This window comes from Saccopteryx bilineata, chromosome 3 (assembly GCF_036850765.1).
Source record: "Saccopteryx bilineata isolate mSacBil1 chromosome 3, mSacBil1_pri_phased_curated, whole genome shotgun sequence".
Taxonomy (NCBI): domain Eukaryota; kingdom Metazoa; phylum Chordata; class Mammalia; order Chiroptera; family Emballonuridae; genus Saccopteryx; species Saccopteryx bilineata.
In genome coordinates, this window is record NC_089492.1 from 87,376,217 (window position 1) to 87,398,206 (window position 21,990).

Sequence of the window (21,990 nt, forward strand, 5' to 3'; positions counted from 1 at the left end):
TAAGAACAACTCAGCTAGCCACACCCTGTCATTTACTAAAAGTGGTATCTCAGAGAAATAATTTAAATCAGCAATAAAAGTAAACTGTATACCTGTGGAAACTTCACCAATAGTACCTCCTGTTACACACAGATCTTTGTGAGTTTCTGTGGCTCACTGACTCTAGGGAACTTTTATAGAGGCTAAGCAACCAAGGGCAGTTGGCTTTCCTTCTTCTTTTTCTTTTATTTTTTAAAAATTTATTTATTGATTTTAGAGAAAGAGGCAGGGAGAGAGAGTGAGAAACAGATTCGTTGCTCCAGCCATCCATGCACTCATTGGTTGATTCCTGCATGTGCACTGGCTGGGGATCAAACCAGCAACCTTGGTGTATTGGTATGGTGCTCTAACCAATGGAGCTACGCGGCTAGGCCCTGGCCTTCTTTCTTTTAACCCTTAAGAGAGGAGGGCAGGGTCAGACAAGAACAGAGTATGAAGAGAGCAGGGAAAAGGAGGTGGTCTCCTCTCTCCCAGGGAGAAGGAAGCATCTGCATCACATTATCATCCCCGAGAGAGTAGGAAGATGCTAAACCTGCAGAGACAGAGTCCCTGGCAGCTGACCAGGGACTGTGGGATGGTCATGGTATTTAAATATTGCACAAGTGCTATGGGTTTTAGTTGACAGTATGCCCCACCCCATTCAACAATGTGACGTGACTGCTGCAAACAAATTACTTTGATATTTTGAGCCATGCTAATAGAAGCATAGAAAGAGGTGGCAGTTTCTCTCTTCTCTGTACTCAACAGGAAAACCGTTCTGAGCTCTAGACAAGCTAAGATGCTTCATCCAGAGTCCCTCATCATGCAGGTGAGTGGGGCCATAACCATGTCATATAAGGAGCTGCCTAAGAGACACAGAATGTTTGTCCTGGGTACTCTGAATTAAAGCCAGAACTGATCTGGAAGTGCCCTGGGGCAGAAAGAACTCAATAAGGAGGACATGCAGGGAGCTGGATTTTAGCTCCCAAGGTAGGAAGAACTTTTCAACAAGGTGGATCAAAGATAAAATGACTGCTCTCAAAGGAAGTGAATTCCTGTTTACTGGAGGTGTTCAACTATGGCCATTTGGTGGGAGGATGTTGCAAGGGAGACTCAAGCAACTAGAGAGTGGTGGGTAGCCCTTTCTAGTTCCTGGAGTCGATGATTCTAACAGGAAAAGATGCTCCAGCATACCCCGAGTGGCACCTCTGTTCTTGTAGAGACGTGGATGGGCATTCATTCAGCAGCAGGTATTGTCTGGCATGGTGCTTGGTGAACATGAAAGTACAGTGTGTAGTAATTTGTTTATCAGAAGCCAGAACAAAGAGGCCTCAGAGTTGTTAAAAAACCTGTCATGGGAAAACAATGGACTCATTAAGCTTCTTTTTTAAGGGGACTCGTTGTCAAGTAACACCTTTCCTTCCAAGGTGATGGAGAACCAGGATGCCAGCATTCAAGTCTGTCAGTTGTCACAGTTTCTCCACTTTCTGGTTCTTGGGGGACGGAGGGGACGGAGAAGGGAACCAGGATAGAAGGGGGTGAGAGGGGCGCAAAGCAGGCGGGGAAATAAACTTCTGGGATGACTACTCACTTCGCCTCTATTCTGACACCCTGGGGTATAATTACTATTCAATTTAGGGTATGGCACTGACTACGCTTTTTACATTGTTACCAGCTCGAGCTGTGCACGGGGCTAGACACTGGGGAACCCAAAGTGGATAAGTCACGGTTCCTACCCATAGGAAGGAGGTGGGAGTGTGTTTAGCCCAGGAGGCAGGTCAGATTTGGATGGCCAAAGGCTTTGTGGAAGAGTGTCTGTCCAGCATGCCACAGCTGCTTCCCCACTCACTGCCCTGGGCCAGGCGGCGTTCCTCCGAGAGCCGGGAGCTGGCCTCGGGCTAAGCTGGAAATGTCACAGCCGCGCCACCTCCACACAAGGTTAACCCTTGAAGTACTCTCACGGGGCCCTAACCTCGGGCTCACTTCTGTCCGCCTAGAGGCCGGGGGTGCCGGCGGGAGGCCGGAGTGCAGGCGCGCCCTCGCCTCCGCCCGCCACCCCCACGGGCGTGCGCGCCAGCTCCGGGACGCGGCCTGCGCGCGGCCCGGGCGTCCGCACTGAGCGCGCGCAGAGCCCGCGTGGGGCCCGGCTCCGGCGCGCGCGGAGGCGGCCGGCGGGAGGGGCCCACGGAGTCCGGGAGCGACGCGGCGGGAGGCCCCGCGGCGGCCACCCGAGACCGGCGCCGGGCGGAGGAGCGCGCCTCTCGGCCTTTCCCCCGCGCCCCGCTTCCAGCTCGCCGCCCGGAGAGACCGAAAAGGCAGGTGGGAGGGAGCGCGCTGGGACTCCAGGCCGCGTGGGCAGGGGGCGCGGGTGTCCGTGGGGCGGTTGGCGGTTCCGGGAGGGCCGCGCGGAAGCTCGGGGGCCAGCCGGAGCCCCGCGGTCGCCGCCGGTGCGCGCCGCTGTCACCGGCTCCCGGAGGCCTCCCTGGGGCGGCGTGGCCCGCAGGCGGGGACGTGGGTTGCCGTTTCCGTCTTTCACGAATGGTTTCACCCGAGGCTGCGAGGCAGCGCGGTGTGTAGGACGGGCCGGAACCCGCGGCGGAGCTCTGCGGCGCCAACCACGACTGTCCCGGCGCCCCTGCCTCCTGCACTCACCAGTGTGCTGTGCACGGCCCCTCCTTCGTCTTTTTCCTGAAATGGGCCTCTTCAGATCTCCCCTTGCTTCTTAAATTAAGAAACCTTTTGCCAGTGGCAATTCAAAACTAAATCAAGTGATTTTGCCTCCAGTCTTTTGCTACCCCAGGATTCCTTAATTCTGAACCGTGAGAATTGAGAAGGGAAGTTTGGAGAGACACTTGCTTTGAGACCTATCTTAAACAGATGTGGTTTAGACAGCATTCTTGTGGATTAAATCTATAGGTTTATAATAACAGCCTTCTTTTAAATTAGATGTCAGGTTGTTCATTCATCCAGAGACTGTACAGGCAATTTAGATTTAAACTCTGAGAAACTGTTTTGATATGTAGCCGAGAATGATATTCTCATGGGGTGATAAGATATGCTCCCAGCTAGACTGTGGTTCATATTGTAGCAATATCATAATATGGGTTGGTGCCTTTCAAATGTTTCAGTAACCACCCTCTGCTGTAGAAACACCCCCAAAATCCTTTAGTTGTACTTCACTTTTGCATTGACATTTGTCATTTAGGAATTTTGGGCACAGTTGAAGTAAGTCGTCTAAATGGCAGATCACGTGGTGCAGGACATGCAGCAACTAGGAGGGAAAGCAGAGAAGGGAAAATGGCAGAAGTCTAGCTTTTTGCATTTTTATGCTACAAAAACCTTGCTGGTCCTATCTTATTTTGCTAACATGAATATGCATTTTTAAATGCTTGCATTTGATATGGACTACCTGAGCTGTAAGACTGGATGTCAAAATGTCATCAATGTTAATATGTTATAAAAGGTTTGATACATAGTATATTATTTGTGGTATTGACATTTGGGGTTACCAGCTACAGTTCCCACCAGCAAGGCCTTTTAAAAAAGTGTTCTTTTATAGTGTCTTTTATTGCTTATAATAACTGTAGTATTGAAACCTGTGCTAGTGATCTTTATGTGACAGAACCCACTTAACGCTTTTTCCCAGTTTAAACCTGCAAATATCTGGTTACTTTTAGGCTTACTATTTTCTTGTTAATTATGTATAATTAACTGTGCTGTTACAGGCTTGTTTCACTTGTCAGCCTTTGTTTCTTGTTGTTTTAGGCATCTGGATATTGTATTTTCATCCTGACTTTGAGCAGCACAGCTTTCCTTTCGTGATGCTCAGTAGAACTTCCTGCAATAAGGGAAGTCTTTCTGCAGTGTTCACCGTGATGGCTGCTAGCCACAAGTGGATTTTGAGGACTCTGTTCGGGGGCTAGAGGAATGGAGGAACTAAAATTTTAATTTGAAATAAATAACTGCGTACACCTAGAAGCTACCAGTTTGGGCACCACAGTTTTAAATTATTAGCCCCTCAGGAAGTCTTCACTGGCCTTCTTGAATCCAGCACTTATTACAGTTATATGGTAATTACGGCTTTGTTGTAGGAATCCTACACTAGGCTGTAATCTACATGTGGGCAAGGGCTTATCTATTTTCTTTGCTTTTGCTATGCCCAGCCTAAAATTTAGTAAGAATATTTGTTCAATGAGTAAGTAATCTTCTTGAGGGCAAGTATTCTTTGTATTTTCCCTAGGGCTGAGAGCTAACTAAGCATCAGATGCTGCAAATCTCTGCTTAGTGTTAAACAGATTCATGTAAATGAATTATTGGTGACATATTTTCAATGCTTATTTTGCTTGGATTACTTTTTTGGGTATCCCTTGATGACTCACAGCTGAGAGGCCCTCATGATCCCAACTTGTGAGGATACAGCTTGGACTTCCTGTTAGTTGAATAGCTCAAGGATGCTGCCTTTGAACCATATTCTAAAAAAACTTTGGCATCTCTTGGCCTCAGTGCGATTCCTTAGTGAGGTCTTAATAGCCTTCAACTACTCTGTAGAAGTTAGTGGGCCTCTCTGCTCACCACCATTCTGTGTTAGGGCATCCAGTAATCCTTGAGAAATCATGAGCTATTTTAGCCATGCTACAAGATGCTTTTGCTTAGAGCTGATTTGGGGTGATGGAGTAGGATGGGATTTCTATATAAACCCAAGTTTTGGGAATTTGCGTCTACTTATTGCATGTTATATACATGGCTACTTAGGGACAATTTTTTATTTTTTAAGATTTTATTTATTTATTTTTAGAGAGAGACATGGGGTGGAGGAATATGAAGCATCAAGTCATGGTTGCTTCTCCTATGTGCCTGACTGGATAAGCCCAGGGTTTTGAACTGGCGACCTCAGCATGCCAGGTCAGTGTAAAGCCAGAAGCCACGGCCAGGGCCACTATCAGAGCTGCCTGGCTCATGCAGGTTCGCATTGGATTCGGACAGTCGGTAAAGAAACCATGGAGCCAAAAACTGGTGGGCCATAGTCTTTAATCTAGCTTGCACCCGGCGGGCAAGTAAAAATACACACTGGGCTCCAAAACCCAGTCACATTCAGTGCTCACAAAGCTACTGATTTATCCGAGTTTCCTAGAATCAAAGGTTTCTAGCTCACCAGACTTATTCACCTCTGTTCCCCATCTCCTTTCCTTATCCCAGATACAAACTCTACACAAACTGCCATCTCACTCAGCACTCCACCATCTTGGCTGCTTCTCCCGGCCTCCTCCACGTGGCCTCCTCCCGCTGCTGGCTCTATTCTCTCTGCTCTCTCATGCTAACCTCAGGAACCAAGAGACCAAACTCTCATTCCGTCCCCATTTTATAGTGTAGAAATCCAAACCCTTAATCCAATATACAAAACAGGGAAGTCTCTAATACAAAGTCAGCCTCTGAGGCATGATAGGATTGTACCGCCCCACATCAAAAAGGGTAGGAAAGGCTTAATCCCAAAACCAAGCCTCATGCTACAACAATTCTCAACACACATTAATATCACCTGGGCAACGGCCTCTTTAACAAAGTGAGCATAATACATTTTATCTGCCCAACAGTCAGGCACCACCACAGGTCAGGCAAAAATTACTTTATCTTTTAACATATTAATCTGAATATCCATTTGTAAAGCCAGTAGCCACGGCTACCGTCACAGCCGCCTGGCCGATGCGAATCAGGATCGCATCTGATTCAGACAGACGGTAATAAAACAACGGAGCCAAGAACTGGTGGGCCATTAGCTTTAATCCTAGCTTGCACCTGGTGGGCAAGAAATACACACAGTAGGAAAACATTTCCTTTTCCATTCAGGGCTCCCAAAGCCACTGACTTATCCGAGTTTCCTAGAATCAAAGGTATCTACCTCACCAGCCTTATTCACCTCTGTTTCCCATCTCCTTCTCTCTGCACAAACTCTGCACAAACTAGCTTCTCCCTCAGCGCTCCACCATCTTGGCTGCTTCTCATGGCCTCCTGCATGTGGCCTTTCTCTGCTCTCCTCTCTCTGCTCTCTCCTCTAATGCTAGTCTCAGGAACCGAGAGAGCAAGCTCCCGGTCTGCCCCACTTTATATTGTAGAAATCAAAACCTTTAATCCAATATACAAACAAGGAAGTCTGATACAAAGTCACTTATCTGAGGCATAATGGGATTCCTCATGAGAGTGCCCCACCCCACATCAAAAAGGGTGGGAAAGAGTCCCAAAACCAAGCCCCAGGCTACAAGGATCCTGCCTGCCCACAGCCCGCCCCAACACACATTAATATAATCACGCTCATCCCAAGTAAGAAGGGCAACTAATACCATCACCTGGGCAATAGGCTTCCACATGGGCAGTGCCATCTTTAACAAAGTGAGCATAATATATCAATATTTTATCTGCCCAACACCATTTCTGTTTGAATTAGTTCTATACCTCCAGGAAACTAAGCTTTCATTTTCACATTCATTTACCTTCCTTGTTGTAACTTTGAAGAGTCCCTTTAATCTGTGGGTGGTTATCTCCTCCTCTGCCCCCCCCCCCCCCCCAGGCCTTTCTTGCTCTTCCTATGTTGTCACTTCCAACTCTAGTTCTGGTCTATGGCATACCACCCTGAACGCACCCAATCTCGTCTAGTTCTGTTGGCAAATCTGATCCGGGCGGTTGTGCATGACTCATTCCTACTGCTTTGTCAGGGACAGGACCTTTCACTTCGACGGTAGGCTCCTAATGAGAATATTTTTTTAGGAGAATCGTCTACTTGTCCATTTAGTATATTTTTTTCCTCTTTGATCTGCAGCCTTGGATAAGTGATCAGCCTGCTTCTGTGGACACCTTGCAGAGGAACTCTCAGAATCCCAAAGTGATTCTACATCTTTGTCTTCTCCTAATCCTAATGCTGACATTTTATCACCACTGTTACTTTTGTGTCCTCCATCAACATCAGTCCAATTCTTATTTGTTTCATTCTGTGGAGCACTTGCTGCTTCTTTGGGATCCAAATCAAGGTCTTCGTCCCAGGAATCATTAGTGCCAGGTTTGCTGGGAAGGCTTTCCAGCCGATCGACTTTGGACTGCTAGGTAATAAAGGTTCTATGTAATAAAGGTTCCACTGTCCGCTCTTTGTTTTCACTTTCAGCAAGTGAAAGTGGTGTGAGGTTATCCTTGTTTCTCGCTTCAACATTTGCCTTGTATGAAGGCAGCTTTGCTACTATAGCTGGATTTTGACCCAGGACAGCATAGTGGAGGGCAGTGTTGCCATGGATGTGCATTATGTTTGGATCAGCTCCGTGCTCTAGCAGTATAGTTGCACGTTCCTCTTCCCGGCATTGTTGGCCTTCATCACAGCTGTACTGCTTTTGTTGTCATGGAGGTCCAACAGGCATTTCCTGTCTTCTAGGAGTGTTACCACTCTTGGATAGCCATTGGCATCAGCCAGATGTAGAGTTGTTCTGTCCCGGGCAGGCTGCTCACTGCAGAGATGAGAGCAGACCCAAATTCACAACACTGTGGGAAGACACACCTTTCTCTCTCTCTCTCTCTCTCTCTCTCTCCCTCCCTCCCTCCCTCCCTCCCTCCCTCCTTCCCTCCATATATATATATTTTATTATTCAGTGAGAGAAGGGGAGGCAGAGACAGACTCCCACATGCACCCTGACTGGGATCCACTTAGTAAGCCCACTAGGGGGCGATGCTCCGACCATCTGGAGCATTGCTCCATTGCTCAGCAACTGAGCTCTTATTAGTGCCTAAGGCTGAGGTCGTGGAGACATCCTCAGTGCCTGGGCCACCTTACTCCAATCAAGTCGTGGCTGCAGGAGGGGGGGAGAGAGAGAGAGATGTGAGAGGGAGAAGGAGAGGAGAAGCAGATGGGCATTTCTCCTGTGTGCCCTGACCGGGAATTAAACCCGGGACATTTATACATGAGGCCAATGCTCTACCACTGAGCCAACTGGCCAGGGCCCCTTTCTATATATATTTTTATTATTAATTTTAATGGGGTGACATTGATAAATCAGGGTACATATGTTCAGAGAAAACATCTCCAGGTTATTTTGACATTTGATTATGCTGCATTCCCATCAGTCAAAGTCAAATTGTCTTCCATCACCTTCTATCTGGTTTTCGCCCCCCCCCCCCCGTTAACCACCATACTCTTGTTCATGTCTCTTGAGTCTTGTTTTTATGTCCCACCTATGATGTATGGAATCTTATAGTTCTTAGTATTTTCTGATTTACTTATTTCATTCAGTATAATGTTATCAAGGTCCATCCATGTCATTGTAAATGATCTGATGTCATCATTTCTTATGGCTGAGTAGTATTCCATAGTATATATTGATATGTACCAAAGCTTTTTAATCCACTTGTCCACTGATGGACACTTGGGCTGTTTCCAGATCTTCGCTATTGTGAACAATGCTGCCATAAACATGGGGGTGCATTTCTCCTTTTTATGGTGTTCTTGGGATATATTCCTAAAAGTGGGATAGCTGGGTCAAAAGGCAGTTTGATTTTTAATTTTTTGAGGAATCTCCATACTGTTTTTCACAGTGGTTGTACCAGTCTGCCTTCCCACCAGCAGTGCAGGAGGGTTCCCTTTTCTCCACATCCTCACCAGCACTTATTCTGTGTTGTTTTGTTGATGAGCGCCATTCTGACTGCTGTGAGTTGATATCTCATTGTGGCTTTAATTTGCATTTCTCTAATGATTAGTGATGTTGAACATTTTTTCATATGCCTATTGGCCATCTGTATGTCCTCTTTGGAGAAGTGTCTATTCATTTCTTTTGCCCATTTTTGGATTGGATTGCTTGTCTTCCTGGTGTTGAGTTTTACAAGTTCTTTATATGATAAATTTTGGATTTATCAGATGTATTGTCGAATATGTTCTCCCATTGTGTAGTTTGACTTTTTATTCTGTTCTTATTGTCTTTAGCTGTGCAAAAGCTTTTTAGTTTGATATAGTCCCATTTGTTTATCCTGTCTTTTATTTCACTTGCCCATGGAGATAAATCAGCAAATATATTGCTGCGAGAGATGTCAGAGAGCTTACTGCCTATGTTTTCTTCTAAGATGCTTATGATTTCACGGCTTACATTTAAGTCTTTTATCCATTTTGAGTTTATTTTTGTGAATGGTGTAAGTTGGTGGTCTAGTTTCATTTTTTTGCAGGTAGCTGTCCAATTTTCCCAACACCATTTGTTGAAGAGGCTGTCTTTACTCCACTGTGTGCTCTTACCTCCTTTGTCAAATATCAGTTGTCCATAAAAGATGTGGGTTTATTTCTGGGTTTTCTGTTCTATTCCATTGATGTATATGCCTGTTCTTATGCCAGTACCAGGCTGTTTTGAGTACAATGGCCTTGTAGACAAGAGACAGAGAGAGAGTCAGATAGAGGGATAGACAGGGACAGACAGACAGGAACGGAGAGAGATGAGAAGCATCAATCATCAGTTTTTCGTTGCGAGACCTTAGTTGTTCATTGATTGCTTTCTCATATGTGCCTTGACCGTGGGCCTTCAGCAGACCGAGTAACCCCTTGCTCGAGCCAGCAACCTTGAGTCCAAGCTGGTGAGCTTTTTGCTCGAACCAGATGAATCTGCGCTCAAGCTGGCGACCTCGGGGTCTCTAACCTGGGTCCTCTGCATCCCAGTCTGATGCTCTATCCACTGTGCCACTGCCTGGTCATGCGGTATTTTCTTACAATATTTTGTATATCTGTTGTGTCAGTTGTTATTTCTCCACTCTCATTTCTAATTTTATTTATTTGAGTCGTCTCTCTTTTTTTCTTAGTGAGTCTGGCTAAAGGTTCATCGATCTTGTTTACCTTTTCAAAGAACCACTCCTGGTTTCATTAATCCTCTCTATTGTTTCTTTAGCCTCTATGTCATTTATTTCTGCCCTGATCTTTATTATTTCCTTCCTTCTACTACCTCTGGGATTTACTTGCTGTTCTTTTTCTAGTTCTTTTAGATGTAGGGTCAAGTTGTTTATTTGAGCTTTTTCTAGCTTCTTAAGGTATGCCTGTAATACTATGAACTTCCCTCAGGACTTCTTTTGCTGTGTCTCATAAATTTTGAGCTGATGTATGCTCATTATCATTCATTTCTAGGAAATTTTTAATTTCTTCTTTGATCTCATTTTTAACCCATTTGTTATTTAATATCATGCTATTTAGTTTCCAAGTGTTTGAGTATTTTTTAGTTTTTCTGTGGTTGATTTCTAGTTTCATACCATTGTGATCAGAGAAAATGCTCGATATGATTTCAATCTTCTTAAATTTATTGAGACCGCTTTTGTGCCCTAACATGTGGTCTATTCTAGAGAATGTACCATGAGCACTTGAAAGGAATGTATTTTCTGCTGCTTTAGGATGAAAGGTTCTGAAGATATCTATTAAATTGAGTTGATCTAGTATGTCCTTTAAGTCTGCTGTTTCTTTGTTAATTTTCTTTCTTTAGGGTCTATCTAGTGATGTTAGTGGGGTATTGAAATCCCCTACTATTATAGTATTGCTATTGATCTTGCCCTTTATATCCATCAAAGTCTGCTTTATATATTTAGGTGCTCCTATATTAGGTGAGTAGATATTTATAATGGTTATATCTTCCTGTTGGATTGCTCCCTTTATCATTATGTAGTGACCTTCTTTATCTCTTACTATAGCCTTTGTTTTAAAGTCCATTTTGTCTGATATAAGTATTGCTACCCTAGCTTTTTTTTCATTTCCATTTGTGTGAAATATTTTTTCTATTCTTTTACCTTCAGTCTGTGTGCATCTTTTGTTTTAAGGTGTGTTTCTTGTAGACAGCATATGTATAGGTCCTGTTTTATTATCCACACAGCTACCCTATGTCTTTTTTTTTTTTTTTTTTTTGTATTTTTGTGAAGTTGGAAACGGGGAGGCAGTCAGACAGACTCCCGCAAGCGCCCGACCGAGATCCACCCGGCATGCCCACTAGGTGGTGATGCTCTGCCCATCTGGGGCTTTGCTCTGTTGCAACCAGAGCCATTCTAGCACCTGAGGTAGAGGCCATGGAGCCATCCTCAGCACCCGGGCCAACTTTGCTCCAATGGAGCCTTGGCTGCGGGAGGCGAAGAGAGAGACAGAGAGGAAGGAGAGGGGGAGGGGTGGAGAAGCAGATGGACGCTTCTCCCGTGTGCCCTGGCTGGGAATTCAACCCGGGACTCCTACACGCCAGGCCGACGCTCTACCACTGAGCCAACCTGCCAGGGCTACCCTGTGTCTTTTGATTGAATCATTTAATCCATTTACATTTAAGATTATTATTGATATGTAGTTGTTTATTGCCATTTTATTTTTTAAAGTGTATTCCTCTTTTACTATATTCTTTTCCCTCTTTGATCTGTTTACAACAGGCCCCTTAGCATTTCTTGCAGCATTGGTTTGGTTGTAGTGAGTTCCTTGAGGTTTTTTTTTTTTTGATCTGGGAAGCTTTTTATTTCTCCTTCAATTTCAAATGATAGCCTTACTGGATAAAGTAGTCTTGGTTGTAGGCTCTTGTTCTGCATTACTTTGAATATTTGTTGCCATTCCCTTCTGGCCTCAAGTGTTTCTATTGAGAAGTTGGATGTCATCCTTATGGGGGCTCCTTTGTAGGTGATAGTCTTTTTTTCTCTAGCAGCTTTTAATATTTTCTCTTTATCACTTAGCTTTGGTATTTTAATTATGATGTGTCTTGATGTAGATTTCTTTGGGTTTCTCTTTAATGGAGTTCTCTGTGCTTCTTGAACTTGTGAGACGTTTTCCTGCCTTAATTTAGGGAAGTTTTCAGCTATGATATGATTGAACAAAGTCTCTATCCTTTGTTCTTTCTCTTCTTCTTCAGGAACCCCTATGATGCAGATGTTATTTCTCTTCATTGTCACAGAGCTCTCTTAGAGTTTTCTCAGACTTTTTGAGTCTCTTTTCTTTTTGCTGCTCTGCTTCCATGCCTTCATTTACCTTGTCCTCTGATTCGCTGATTCGATCCTCTGCTTCATCTATCCTGCTTTTAATTCCTTCATTTCTGATATTGTATTTGTCATTTCTGACTGATTCTTTTTTATTATTTCAATGTCCTTTTTTATATTTGCTATCTCTTTATTTAGGTGTTTGTAATGACCATCTATTGTTGTTCTAAGATCTTTGAGCATCCTAACAATTGTTATTTTAAACTCTGCATCTGGTAATTGGGTTATATTTGACTCATTCAGGTTCTTTTCTGGGGATTTCTCTTGATTCATTTGTGTTGCATTTCTTTGCCTTCTCATTTTGTTTTTGTATAAGAAGGTTTTGGCCACTGGAGTCCACTGGGTGTGGCCTCTGTGTTCTCTAGGTGTGGTCTGTCTGCAGGCCCACTACCCCCTTGCCACTGCTGCCTAGGCATTGCCGGTGCCAGCCCACTGTGGTGGTTTCCGCCTCTCCTCCACGGGAGGGGCTGTGACCACATGCTATAAGCTTCGGTGGCCTAGGCCTTTGCCCCGCCCCTGTGGGTGGGGTTATGTGCCTTAAGGGCCTGCAAGCCTTGTCCCTGAGGGCAGGGGTGAGCACCTTTGCTCAGCTGCAGGTCTCTGCCTAATTCCAGGCTTTCGCTCTGCTGCGTGCCAATGCTCATCTGTGGGACTCTGCCTGATTCCGGGCTTTTGCCCTGCTCCTATGGGAGGAGCCGGCTCAAATGTCGGGCCACAAGCCTTGGTTCCGCAGGCTAGGCGAGGCTGTATGCCCGTGCCCTTGCTCAGCACCCAGTCTCTGCCCCTTCTGCCCTTCCTCCACACTCTGGATTGCAGGCGGCCCGCAGCTGGGCCTGACCACTTTCGCCTGTCCCCTCTTCCACTGCCAGGCAAGACTGAGCTCATATCTGGGCCTCAGTGGTGGCCAGCCGGCTTCTGCCCTTGCCAACAGAACCGTGCTTCCACGCCTCCCACAGCTACTCACCCTCTAGCGAGCTCTCAGCCATGTGGGTGGGGGTGCTGCAGCTCAGACCCTAAGACTCACTACTGTAGTCCCAAAAGCTCCCTCCTTCTAAGCAACTCTGCTCTGATTGCTGTGGGAGAGCTTGTTTGGCTGGTGTCCTGCTTCCCTTTGCTGGTATTGCTGTTTCCAGGAGAAATATTCGCTTCAGATTTGGGGAGTGACTCAGCCTAGGGGTTAGGGTGGCTGTCTCTCAAAGTGTTTCTCCCTGTGCCTTCTAGATTACACTCTCTTCCCGCTGTTCTGGTCCTCTCCTCTCTCCCCATCCCCTGGAGTCCCGAGAGAGTGGTTGTGAGAGAGGTTTTCTGCACGGTCCCTTTAAGAATAATCCTGGGTCTGAGATCTCTGTCTTTTTCTCACAAACAGTATCCTGACTTGTTTCGCAGCTAAATACTATCCGTAGGCCTCTTCTAGGCTCTGGGGCAGGGGTTGGGAAACTATAGCTCGTGAGCCAGATGTGGCTCTTCTGATGGCTGCATCTGGCTCACAGACAAATCTTTAAAAAAAAAATAACATTAAAAATATAAAAACATTCTCATGTATTACAATCCATTCATTTCCTACCGCTCATGTTTATGGTTACGGGTGGCTGGAGCCAGTCACGGCTGTCCTCTCTAGGACAACACCAAATTTTTATTGGATAATGCGTAAAGTACATGGGTCACTGTATGGCTCTCATGAACTTACATTTTAAAATATGTGACGTTCATGGCTCTCTCAGCCAAAATGATTCCCTACCCCTGCTCTGGGGCTGCAGGCTGGGGCTTTGTTCCTGGGATTCAGGACCCTTCCCTCTCCGCTAAACTCACTTTCTGCCATGCGAGTCTCTCTGGGCTGCCGTTTGCTCCAGGAAGCTGGGCAGCCCTCTCCGTGTTTCTGCTTTTCCTACCAGTCTCAGTGTGGCTTCTTCAGTGATCCTTGGTTGAAGAGTCCTCTTAGTTTAGTCCAAGGTTGGTTTTTCCAGATGATGGTTCTTTTTTTTTTTTTAAATAAATTTTTATTAATGGTAATGGGATGACATTAATAAATCAGGGTACATATATTCAAAGAAAACATGTCTAGGTTATTTTGTCATTAAATTATGTTGCGTACCCCTCGCCCAAAGTCAGATTGTCCTCCGCCACCCTCTATCTAGTTCTCTGTGCCCCTCCCCCTCCCCCTAACTCTCTCCCTCCCTCCCTCCCATGTCCTCCCTCCCCCCACCCCTGGTAACCACCACACTCTTGTCCATGTCTCTTAGTCTCATTTTTATGTTCCACCAATATATGGAATCATGTAGTTCTTGTTTTTTTCTGATTTACTTATTTCACTCCTTATAATGTTATCAAGATCCCACCATTTTGCTGTAAATGATCTGATGTCATCATTTCTTATGGCTGAGTAGTATTCCATAGTGTATATGTGCCACATCTTCTTTATCCAGTCTTCTATTGATGGGCTTTTTGGTTGTTTCCATGTCTTGGCCACTGTGAACAGTGCTGCAATGAACATGGGGCTACATGTGTCTTCACGTATCAATGTTTCTGAGGTTTTGGGGTATATACCCAGTAGAGGGATTGCTGGGTCATAAGGTAGTTCTATTTGCAGTTTTTTGAGGAACCACCATACTTTCCTCCATAATGGTTGTACTACTTTACAGTCCCACCAACAGTGAATGAGGGTTCCTTTTTCTCCACAGCCTCTCCAACATTTGCTATTACCCGTCTTGTTGATAATAGCTAATCTAACAGGGGTGAGGTGGTATCTCATTGTAGTTTTGATTTGCATTTCTCTAATAACTAATGAAGCTGAGCATCTTTTCATATATCTGTTGGCCATTTGTATCTCTTCCTGGGAGAAGTGTCTGTTCATGTCCTCTTCCCATTTTTTTATGGGATTGTTTGTTTGTTTGTTTGTTGTTGAGTTTTATGAGTTCTTTGTAAATTTTGGATATTAGGCCCTTATCTGAGCTGTTGTTTGAAAATATCATTTCCCATTTAGTTGGCTGTCTGTTTATTTTGATATCAGTTTCTCTTGCTGAGCAAAAACTTTTAATTCTGATGTAGTCCCATTCATTTATCTTTGCCTTCACTTCTCTTGCCATTGGAGTCAAGTTCATAAAATGTTCTTTAAAACCCAGGTCCATGATTTTAGTACCTATGTCTTCTTCTATGTACTTTATTGTTTCAGGTCTTATATTTAGGTCTTTGATCCATTTTGAATTAATTTTAGTACACGGGGACAGGCTATAGTCGAGTTTCATTCTTTTGCATGTGGCTTTCCAGTTTTCCCAACACCATTTGTTGAAGAGGCTTTCTTTTCTCCATTGTATGTTGTTGGCCCCTTTATCAAAGATTATTTGACCATATATATGTGGTTTTTATTTCTGGGCTTTCTATTCTGTGCCATTGGTCTGAGTGTCTATTTTTCTGCCAATACCATGCTGTTTTGATTATCGTGGCCCTATAATATAGTTTAAAGTCAGGTATTGTAATGCCCTCAGCTTCATTCTTTTTCCTTAGGATTGTTTTGGCTATTCGGGGTTTTTTATAGTTCCATATAAATCTGATGATTTTTTGTTCCATTTCTTTAAAAAATCTCATAGGGATTTTGATGGGAATTGCATTAAATTTGTATATTGCTTTGGGTAATATGGCCATTTTGATTATATTTATTCTTCCTATCCAAGAACAAGGAATATTTTTCCATCTCATTGTATCTTTTTTGATTTCCCTTAACAATGCTTTGTAATTTTCATTATATAGGTCCTTTACATTCTTTGTTATGTTTATTCCTAGGTATTTTATTTTTTTTGTTGCAATCGTGAAGGGGATTATTTTTTTGAGTTCGTTTTCTAATATTTCATTGTTGGCATATAGAAAGGCTATGGACTTTTGTATGTTAATTTTGTATCCTGTGACCTTACTGTATTGGTTTATTGTTTCTAATAATCTTTTTGTGGAGTCCTTTGGGTTTTCGATGTATAGGATCATATAGATGATGGTTCTTAAAATTAAGTTGTAATCCACTTTGGTTCTGGGAGGTGGAAGTTGGTACATTTGCCTACTCCCTCGCCATCTTGTCACCCTCTGGGGCTCTATATTTTTGATCAAGGGAAAAATATAAGCAAAACTGCCAATGTGTTTTCCTTATTAACGTTGGACTTCAAGCTACTTCCACCGTCTGAACACAGTCCTCACTGAAGGCCTGGCCACGGGCTGAGGTGACCGAAGGGTGCTTACACAGTATCTGCCTCTGACTGGTTCCCACAGGTGCATTTTTGCCACAACTTTTTTTTTTTTTTAAATCTTAGGCTTACTTTGCATAGTCTGTTATCATCAGTTAACCACAGTTGAATTTGAAATGAAAGTATGTACTCAATTTAGATCAGTGGATCTTCAAGTTTGACCAATATTCCAAGGTGTCATGGATCTTTGCATCTAGAAATTGCTTTTACGAAAGGATTCTAAGACTATACAGTAGTTTGTAGAGGTGTATAGTTTTCTTTAGTGGGAAAAAATGTAAAATGTTGGGTTTTAATGAAGGAAAGGAAATGAGACTGGGAAAAAATGCAGTTAAGACAAAATACAGAGAATGTTCACTACATTGGTTAGGTAATATTGTAGCTTCTCTGGACTTGAAGTAGCTAACAGTAAAACGAAGCTGGTTACATTTTGTTGAATGAATCATTTTTCTACCTTGAGTCTAGGACTTGAATGTTTATTAAGTATATGTAAGTCACTAATGAATTCCTGTGGCAGGTGATAGTTGTGTACGATACAGTTCTCTAAGAATCTCAACAGTCTACAAGGAAATGAAAGGTGCTTTGGGGATCACTTTTAAAAAATGTTTTTGAATGGAGAATTCTCCCACTCTTTGAAAGGGAGAATTTGAAACGTGGCTCCTCTTAACCAACTCAGAAGAGTTTTACACTTTGCTGAAGAATTATGAGTATAAAAGAACATGACTACATCTCAAAGTGTGATTGTAGTCAGGTTAATCTTCCTAGAACACAGCTTGAATTATAGGATACTCTCCTCTTTGGATAATCAGTGTTTTCCCAGTGCTCATGGAATTAAGTGGTTTGGTTTTTGATCAGGTATTTAAAGCACCCCCGAGTATAGCCCTAAAAAAGCCCTCTCAGCTTTACCTCTGACTGGTTTCCTGGACGTAGCATGCATTCCAGCCTACTGTTCCTTTAACATGCTCCCCTATTAAATTTCTGCCCCAATTTCTGAGGGTCATTTTTCAAGACCTGTCCTAGCAGATGCCTTCTTCCCTGCACCATTTCTGATTCCCAGGACCTGCCATAGGACATGCTGCTTGTGCTTTGTTATGGAACAAATCCCATTCTGTTTCATTATTTTTAGCAGCAGTCTTCAACCTTTTTCATCTCATGGCAAACATAAACTAATTACTAAAATCCTACAGCACAGCAAAAAGTAGGTATACTTTTGACTTACTCACACCAGACAGCTATTGTTGTGCTGGCTGTTGTCATTTTTTAATTTGACAGTCTAAGGCAGGGTCCCCAAACTATGGCCCGCAGGCTGCATGTGGCCCCCTGAGGCCATTTATCCAGTCCCCACCGCACTTCTGGATGGGGCACCTCTTTCATTGGTGGTCAGTGAGAGGAGCACAGGATCTGTGCTCCTGGAGTACTGTATGTGGCAGCGCCGCAAAGCGCGGTGTCGCTCACGTACAGTACTACTTACGGTGACGCGGGATGCACGTGTCACGGCTCCAGAAGTGTGTCATATCACTTGTTACGGCTAGCAGTGACAAATATGGAACCAGACATTGACCATCTCATTAGCCAAAAGCAGGCCCATAGTTCCCATTGAAATACTGGTCAGTTTGTTGATTTAAATTTACTTGTTCTTTATTTTAAATATTGTATTTGTTCCCATTTTGTTTTTTTACTTTAAAATAAGATACGTGTAGTGTGCATAGGGATTTGTTCATAGTTTTTTTTATAGTCCAGCCCTCCAATGGTCTGAGGGACAGTGAATTGGCCCCCTGGGTAAAAAGTTTGGGGACCCCTGGTCTACGGGAAAAGAGGTCAGTGCCCCTGACTAAATAGTCAGGTATGGCATGTCTTAAAAATTCTTGTGGCACACTGATTGAAAATCACTTATCTGCAGTAACTAGTGCTATTTTATTCACCCTACTAGATTGTAAGCATGGACCATCTGTTACTCATTTTTGTATTTTTTGAAACATCTAGAGTAGTGTAGTGTCTTGTACATAGTGGTTATATATTTATTAAATTTTATTTCTGTTCCTTGACTTTAAAGGTGGCTTCATACTTGGAATGGAATATTTCGCCCAAACTTACTGCCAAACGACTAGAGGCCAACAAGTAGAAATTCTGAGTTACTTCCACACTGAGAAGCTGTAGTGTTGAAGGAGAGCTATCTTTGTGGTGTTACTTTTCGGACTTGATAGTATTTAAGCAAGATCGCCATGCTGCTTGACACCAATTCCTTGTTAATTTTTCTGTTTATGTGGCAAGGTGAATGTCAAAATGATTCAGAGTTTTGAGTGGCAAGTAATTTTAGCGTCCATGAAAACTTGAATACCTTTAACATAGTGGCACTGACTTAGGTTATTTCATGAATAATAATATTTATGTCCATATAAATATGCATGATATGAGAAAAAAGAGAGCATCTTACTCTTTACCTGTTCTTGCTTAGCATTCAAAAGACCTGTCAGTCAAGTTGGAAAGGAACCAGTTACCTTGGGGAGGTGACTGGTTCTTTAGAGAAGGGAGGTGAGGATAGAGATGATTAAGTTAAATATAGGGCTGGTTAACCGAGTATGATAGAGCACACATTGGGTAATACCTCACATGGCATAATCTGCTAGGATAAGCTACCAGCTATTTTTACTTATTCTATTCTTTCTAACAAATAAACTACAAAAAAATCATTTTCACATAGTTTTGTAATATGGTTTTCTGTTTATATTTAAAAACAGATATCAAGATGTACAATATTTCACACGCCATTCTCATTTAGAGCAAATTTATTCAAAGCGCTGGGAAAAAGAGGTAGTATCAGGATAGGCTGTACAGGGCGTGGCCTTCCATCTCTGCCGGGATAGAACAACCAGATCCTGTGCGTTGTTAAGAATTGGAACCACGTCGGTAACCTCTTAGATCTGTATGATCGATGCAATTTTCACTGAAGTCTTCTGGGATGTCAGGAAATAATGAGACTATCTTAAACTGGATTATTTTTATGTGATCGCACATGGCAGGAACTGCTGGCTGACGGATGGTATAATAACCTGTGTCAGATTCCATGGGAACTTAAAGGCCCATTGACAAGGGACAATGTGCCCTTGTTTGTGCTGTGAGTAAAGAGAACGTCACCCATTTGGATTAGCTCAGCATTTAAAAATGTTTCCATCTATTATTGGGAAATAATATCACTCCTGAGCTTTGTTTAGAGAGATTACATGTGATACTGACTCTGTAGGCGGTAAGTGTGAAGTAATGTGTATTCTTTAACAACAGTTTGCTAAAAGGAAGTTTTTTCCCCCTTCCTCTCTAAAAGAGATTCTTGAAGGTTGAAGTTGAAAATGTCAGTAAATTACATATTAGTAGAATGTAGGCTTTTCTGTGATTGAAGGCAATCATTCTAGGTTGCATACAGATATAATAGATATGCTTTCTCCCCTTCTCTCTTTAAAGGTGGCTTTCTAGAAGATGACCATAGAGGACCTTCCGGATTTTCCATTAGAAGGAACTTCTTTGATTGGAAGATACCCGTTTTTATTTTCAGGTTCTGACACGCCAGTGATTTTTTCCATTTCTGCAGCACCAATGCCTTCAGACTGTGGTATGTTAAGTCCCTGTCCTCATTTTCTATGAACTGGTAACTTGACTTGTCTTATGCCTTTTCTACACTCACAGTTTTTCCTAAAACAGTTTGCTGTGGTTTTCATAAAACTGCTAGGGTTTTCTTTTTTCAAAACTACAATTGCTTTTTCTGTCTCTTAAACTAAACGTTTTATTTCTGCTATCAGCATTTTTATTATGTAAAAATGTTCATTTTAAGCATAATAGATTTAGATGATCTTATTTTTAGAATGCAGTGATGCTTAGACATCCAGCATTCTTCTGCTGTTGATGTATTTATTTTGGTTACATGTACTGACTTGTTTAAGAAAGTCATATACTAAAAAAATGACATGAAGGGCACCTGTCAACTAGTCATTTCCAGGGGCCCTGCTGTCTCCAAAATGCTAGGATTCTAATTAACACACTAAATAATCACTCTTAAAATGACCCAAACCTAGGGGACAACGTCATGACAAATTTCAGTACACATGCAAGCCTAATTTAGACCCTGTCTCAGTCATCTGCTGTTGTAATTATCAATGTGTACACAAATAAAATAGAGTAAAACTTAAAAAAAAAAAGCAGAGAGGGTGAGATTTTTACCTGAGTTTGGTTCCTATTTAAATTGGTTCATTTAAGTCTCAGTAAAATATAAATTAAGAAGTAATCTAGCCCTGGCCGGTTGGTTCAGCGGTAGAGCGTCGGCCTAGCGTGCGGAGGACCCGGGTTCTATTCCCGGCCAGGGCACACAGGAGAAGCGCCCATTTGCTTCTCCACCCCTCCGCCGCGCTTTCCTCTCTGTCTCTCTCTTCCCCTCCCGCAGCCAAGGCTCCATTGGAGCAAAGATGGCCCGGGCGCTGGGGATGGCTCTGTGGCCTCTGCCCCAGGCGCTAGAGTGGCTCTGGTCGCAACATGGCGACGCCCAGGATGGGCAGATTATCGCCCCCTGGTGGGCAGAGCGTAGCCCCTGGTGGGCGTGCCGGGTGGATCCCGGTCGGGCGCATGCGGGAGTCTGTCTCTCCCCATTTCCAGCTTCAGAAAAAATGAAAAAAAAAAAAAAAAAAAAGAAGTAATCTAATTTTTATCTATTTAAACTTATTTTTCTGAGACTGTATATAATCAGTTGATAAAGGAATAAAAGAAAACCAGGAGATAAACTTGACAGATGTGTTACATTTCCGAATTAGAGTTTTTCAAGTAAAATACGGAGTGACCATTTCAAATCATCGTTGGACAGAGAGTTAATGCAAATTTTAATTAATATAAAATTATTGGATTGGGAATTTGTCTTTTTAGTCATATCTATTCTAATAACTTCATTTTCAAATAAGCTATTTTCATATGTTCAGATTCTACATAGGCTTACCTTGAAATCATTAAAAGTATTACATAAAACCTGTGTTTAGAACCTGGGAGTTATTTGCAGCTTTTACACAAACTGACTGGATTTATTGCCAGTTATAACAAAATCAGTTATACGGGAAACACTTTGAACTAAAGCTCTTTTTACCTTGCCATAAGCAGAGTACTTTATCTATCTTCAGTCATAATTGTCTTATTTCCTTTCATAGACAATAAGTCTTTGTGATGGAGTAGGAATAATGTTGTTTTTGTTTATCTCATTGGAGCTAATATAGTCATTTATTGATATTAGTTGCTTAGTCTGTGTATGTTGAATAAATATATTGAATGAAAGGTGATAATGGATATTGACCCCTTTGTATAATGGAAATTAAGCATTGACTGTATGCTTAGAATTATAGATTTTTAGTGTCTGAATGGACCTGCAGTCAACTTTCCCTACTTAATTTTCAGTACTATAGAAATTCTATTTTCAGGCTCTTAGACAGATAATCATTTAGTCACTTAGATATTGTCAACAGTGGGAAACTAATGAAATAGTTCATTTCATTAGTAAAAGTTTTAGTTGTGATGAAATGGTTTTTTTAATATGGACTCAAAGTATATCTTTTTGAAACTTTGGCCATTTGGTGTTAGTTTGATATATGGAGCACACACTTCTTTACAATAGCTTTTAAATATTTGAAGATAATTTGAATATTTTTAGTCTGTACACCTTTCTGGTTCCTTCAGGAGTTCCTCATTGTCAGAATTTCTAGACCCTTTTCATTCTAGTTGTTTTCCTTTTAGTATG

At 42.7% G+C, this 21,990-nt stretch overlaps 1 protein-coding gene across 6 annotated transcripts in view; it reads left to right on the forward strand.

Annotated features, from left to right (window-relative positions):
• The first annotated feature begins 713 nt into the window (after nucleotides 1–713).
• Nucleotides 714–21,990, forward strand: part of CLIP4 (CAP-Gly domain containing linker protein family member 4) — a 73,068-nt gene continuing 51,791 nt past the window's right edge. For 4 of the 6 annotated variants that reach the window (XR_010730266.1, XM_066266815.1, XM_066266818.1 and 1 more), the window contains exons 1-2: nucleotides 714–847; nucleotides 19,686–19,833. Coding sequence is in view for 5 of the 6 variants with exons in the window: in XM_066266815.1 (XP_066122912.1) it covers nucleotides 19,701–19,833 (133 nt within the window). In the remaining variant the exon portion in view is untranslated. Of the gene's footprint in view, nucleotides 848–2,006; nucleotides 2,338–19,685; nucleotides 19,834–21,990 lie in introns of those variants that run through there. The other 2 variants (XM_066266817.1, XM_066266816.1) reach the window with 2 other exon arrangements.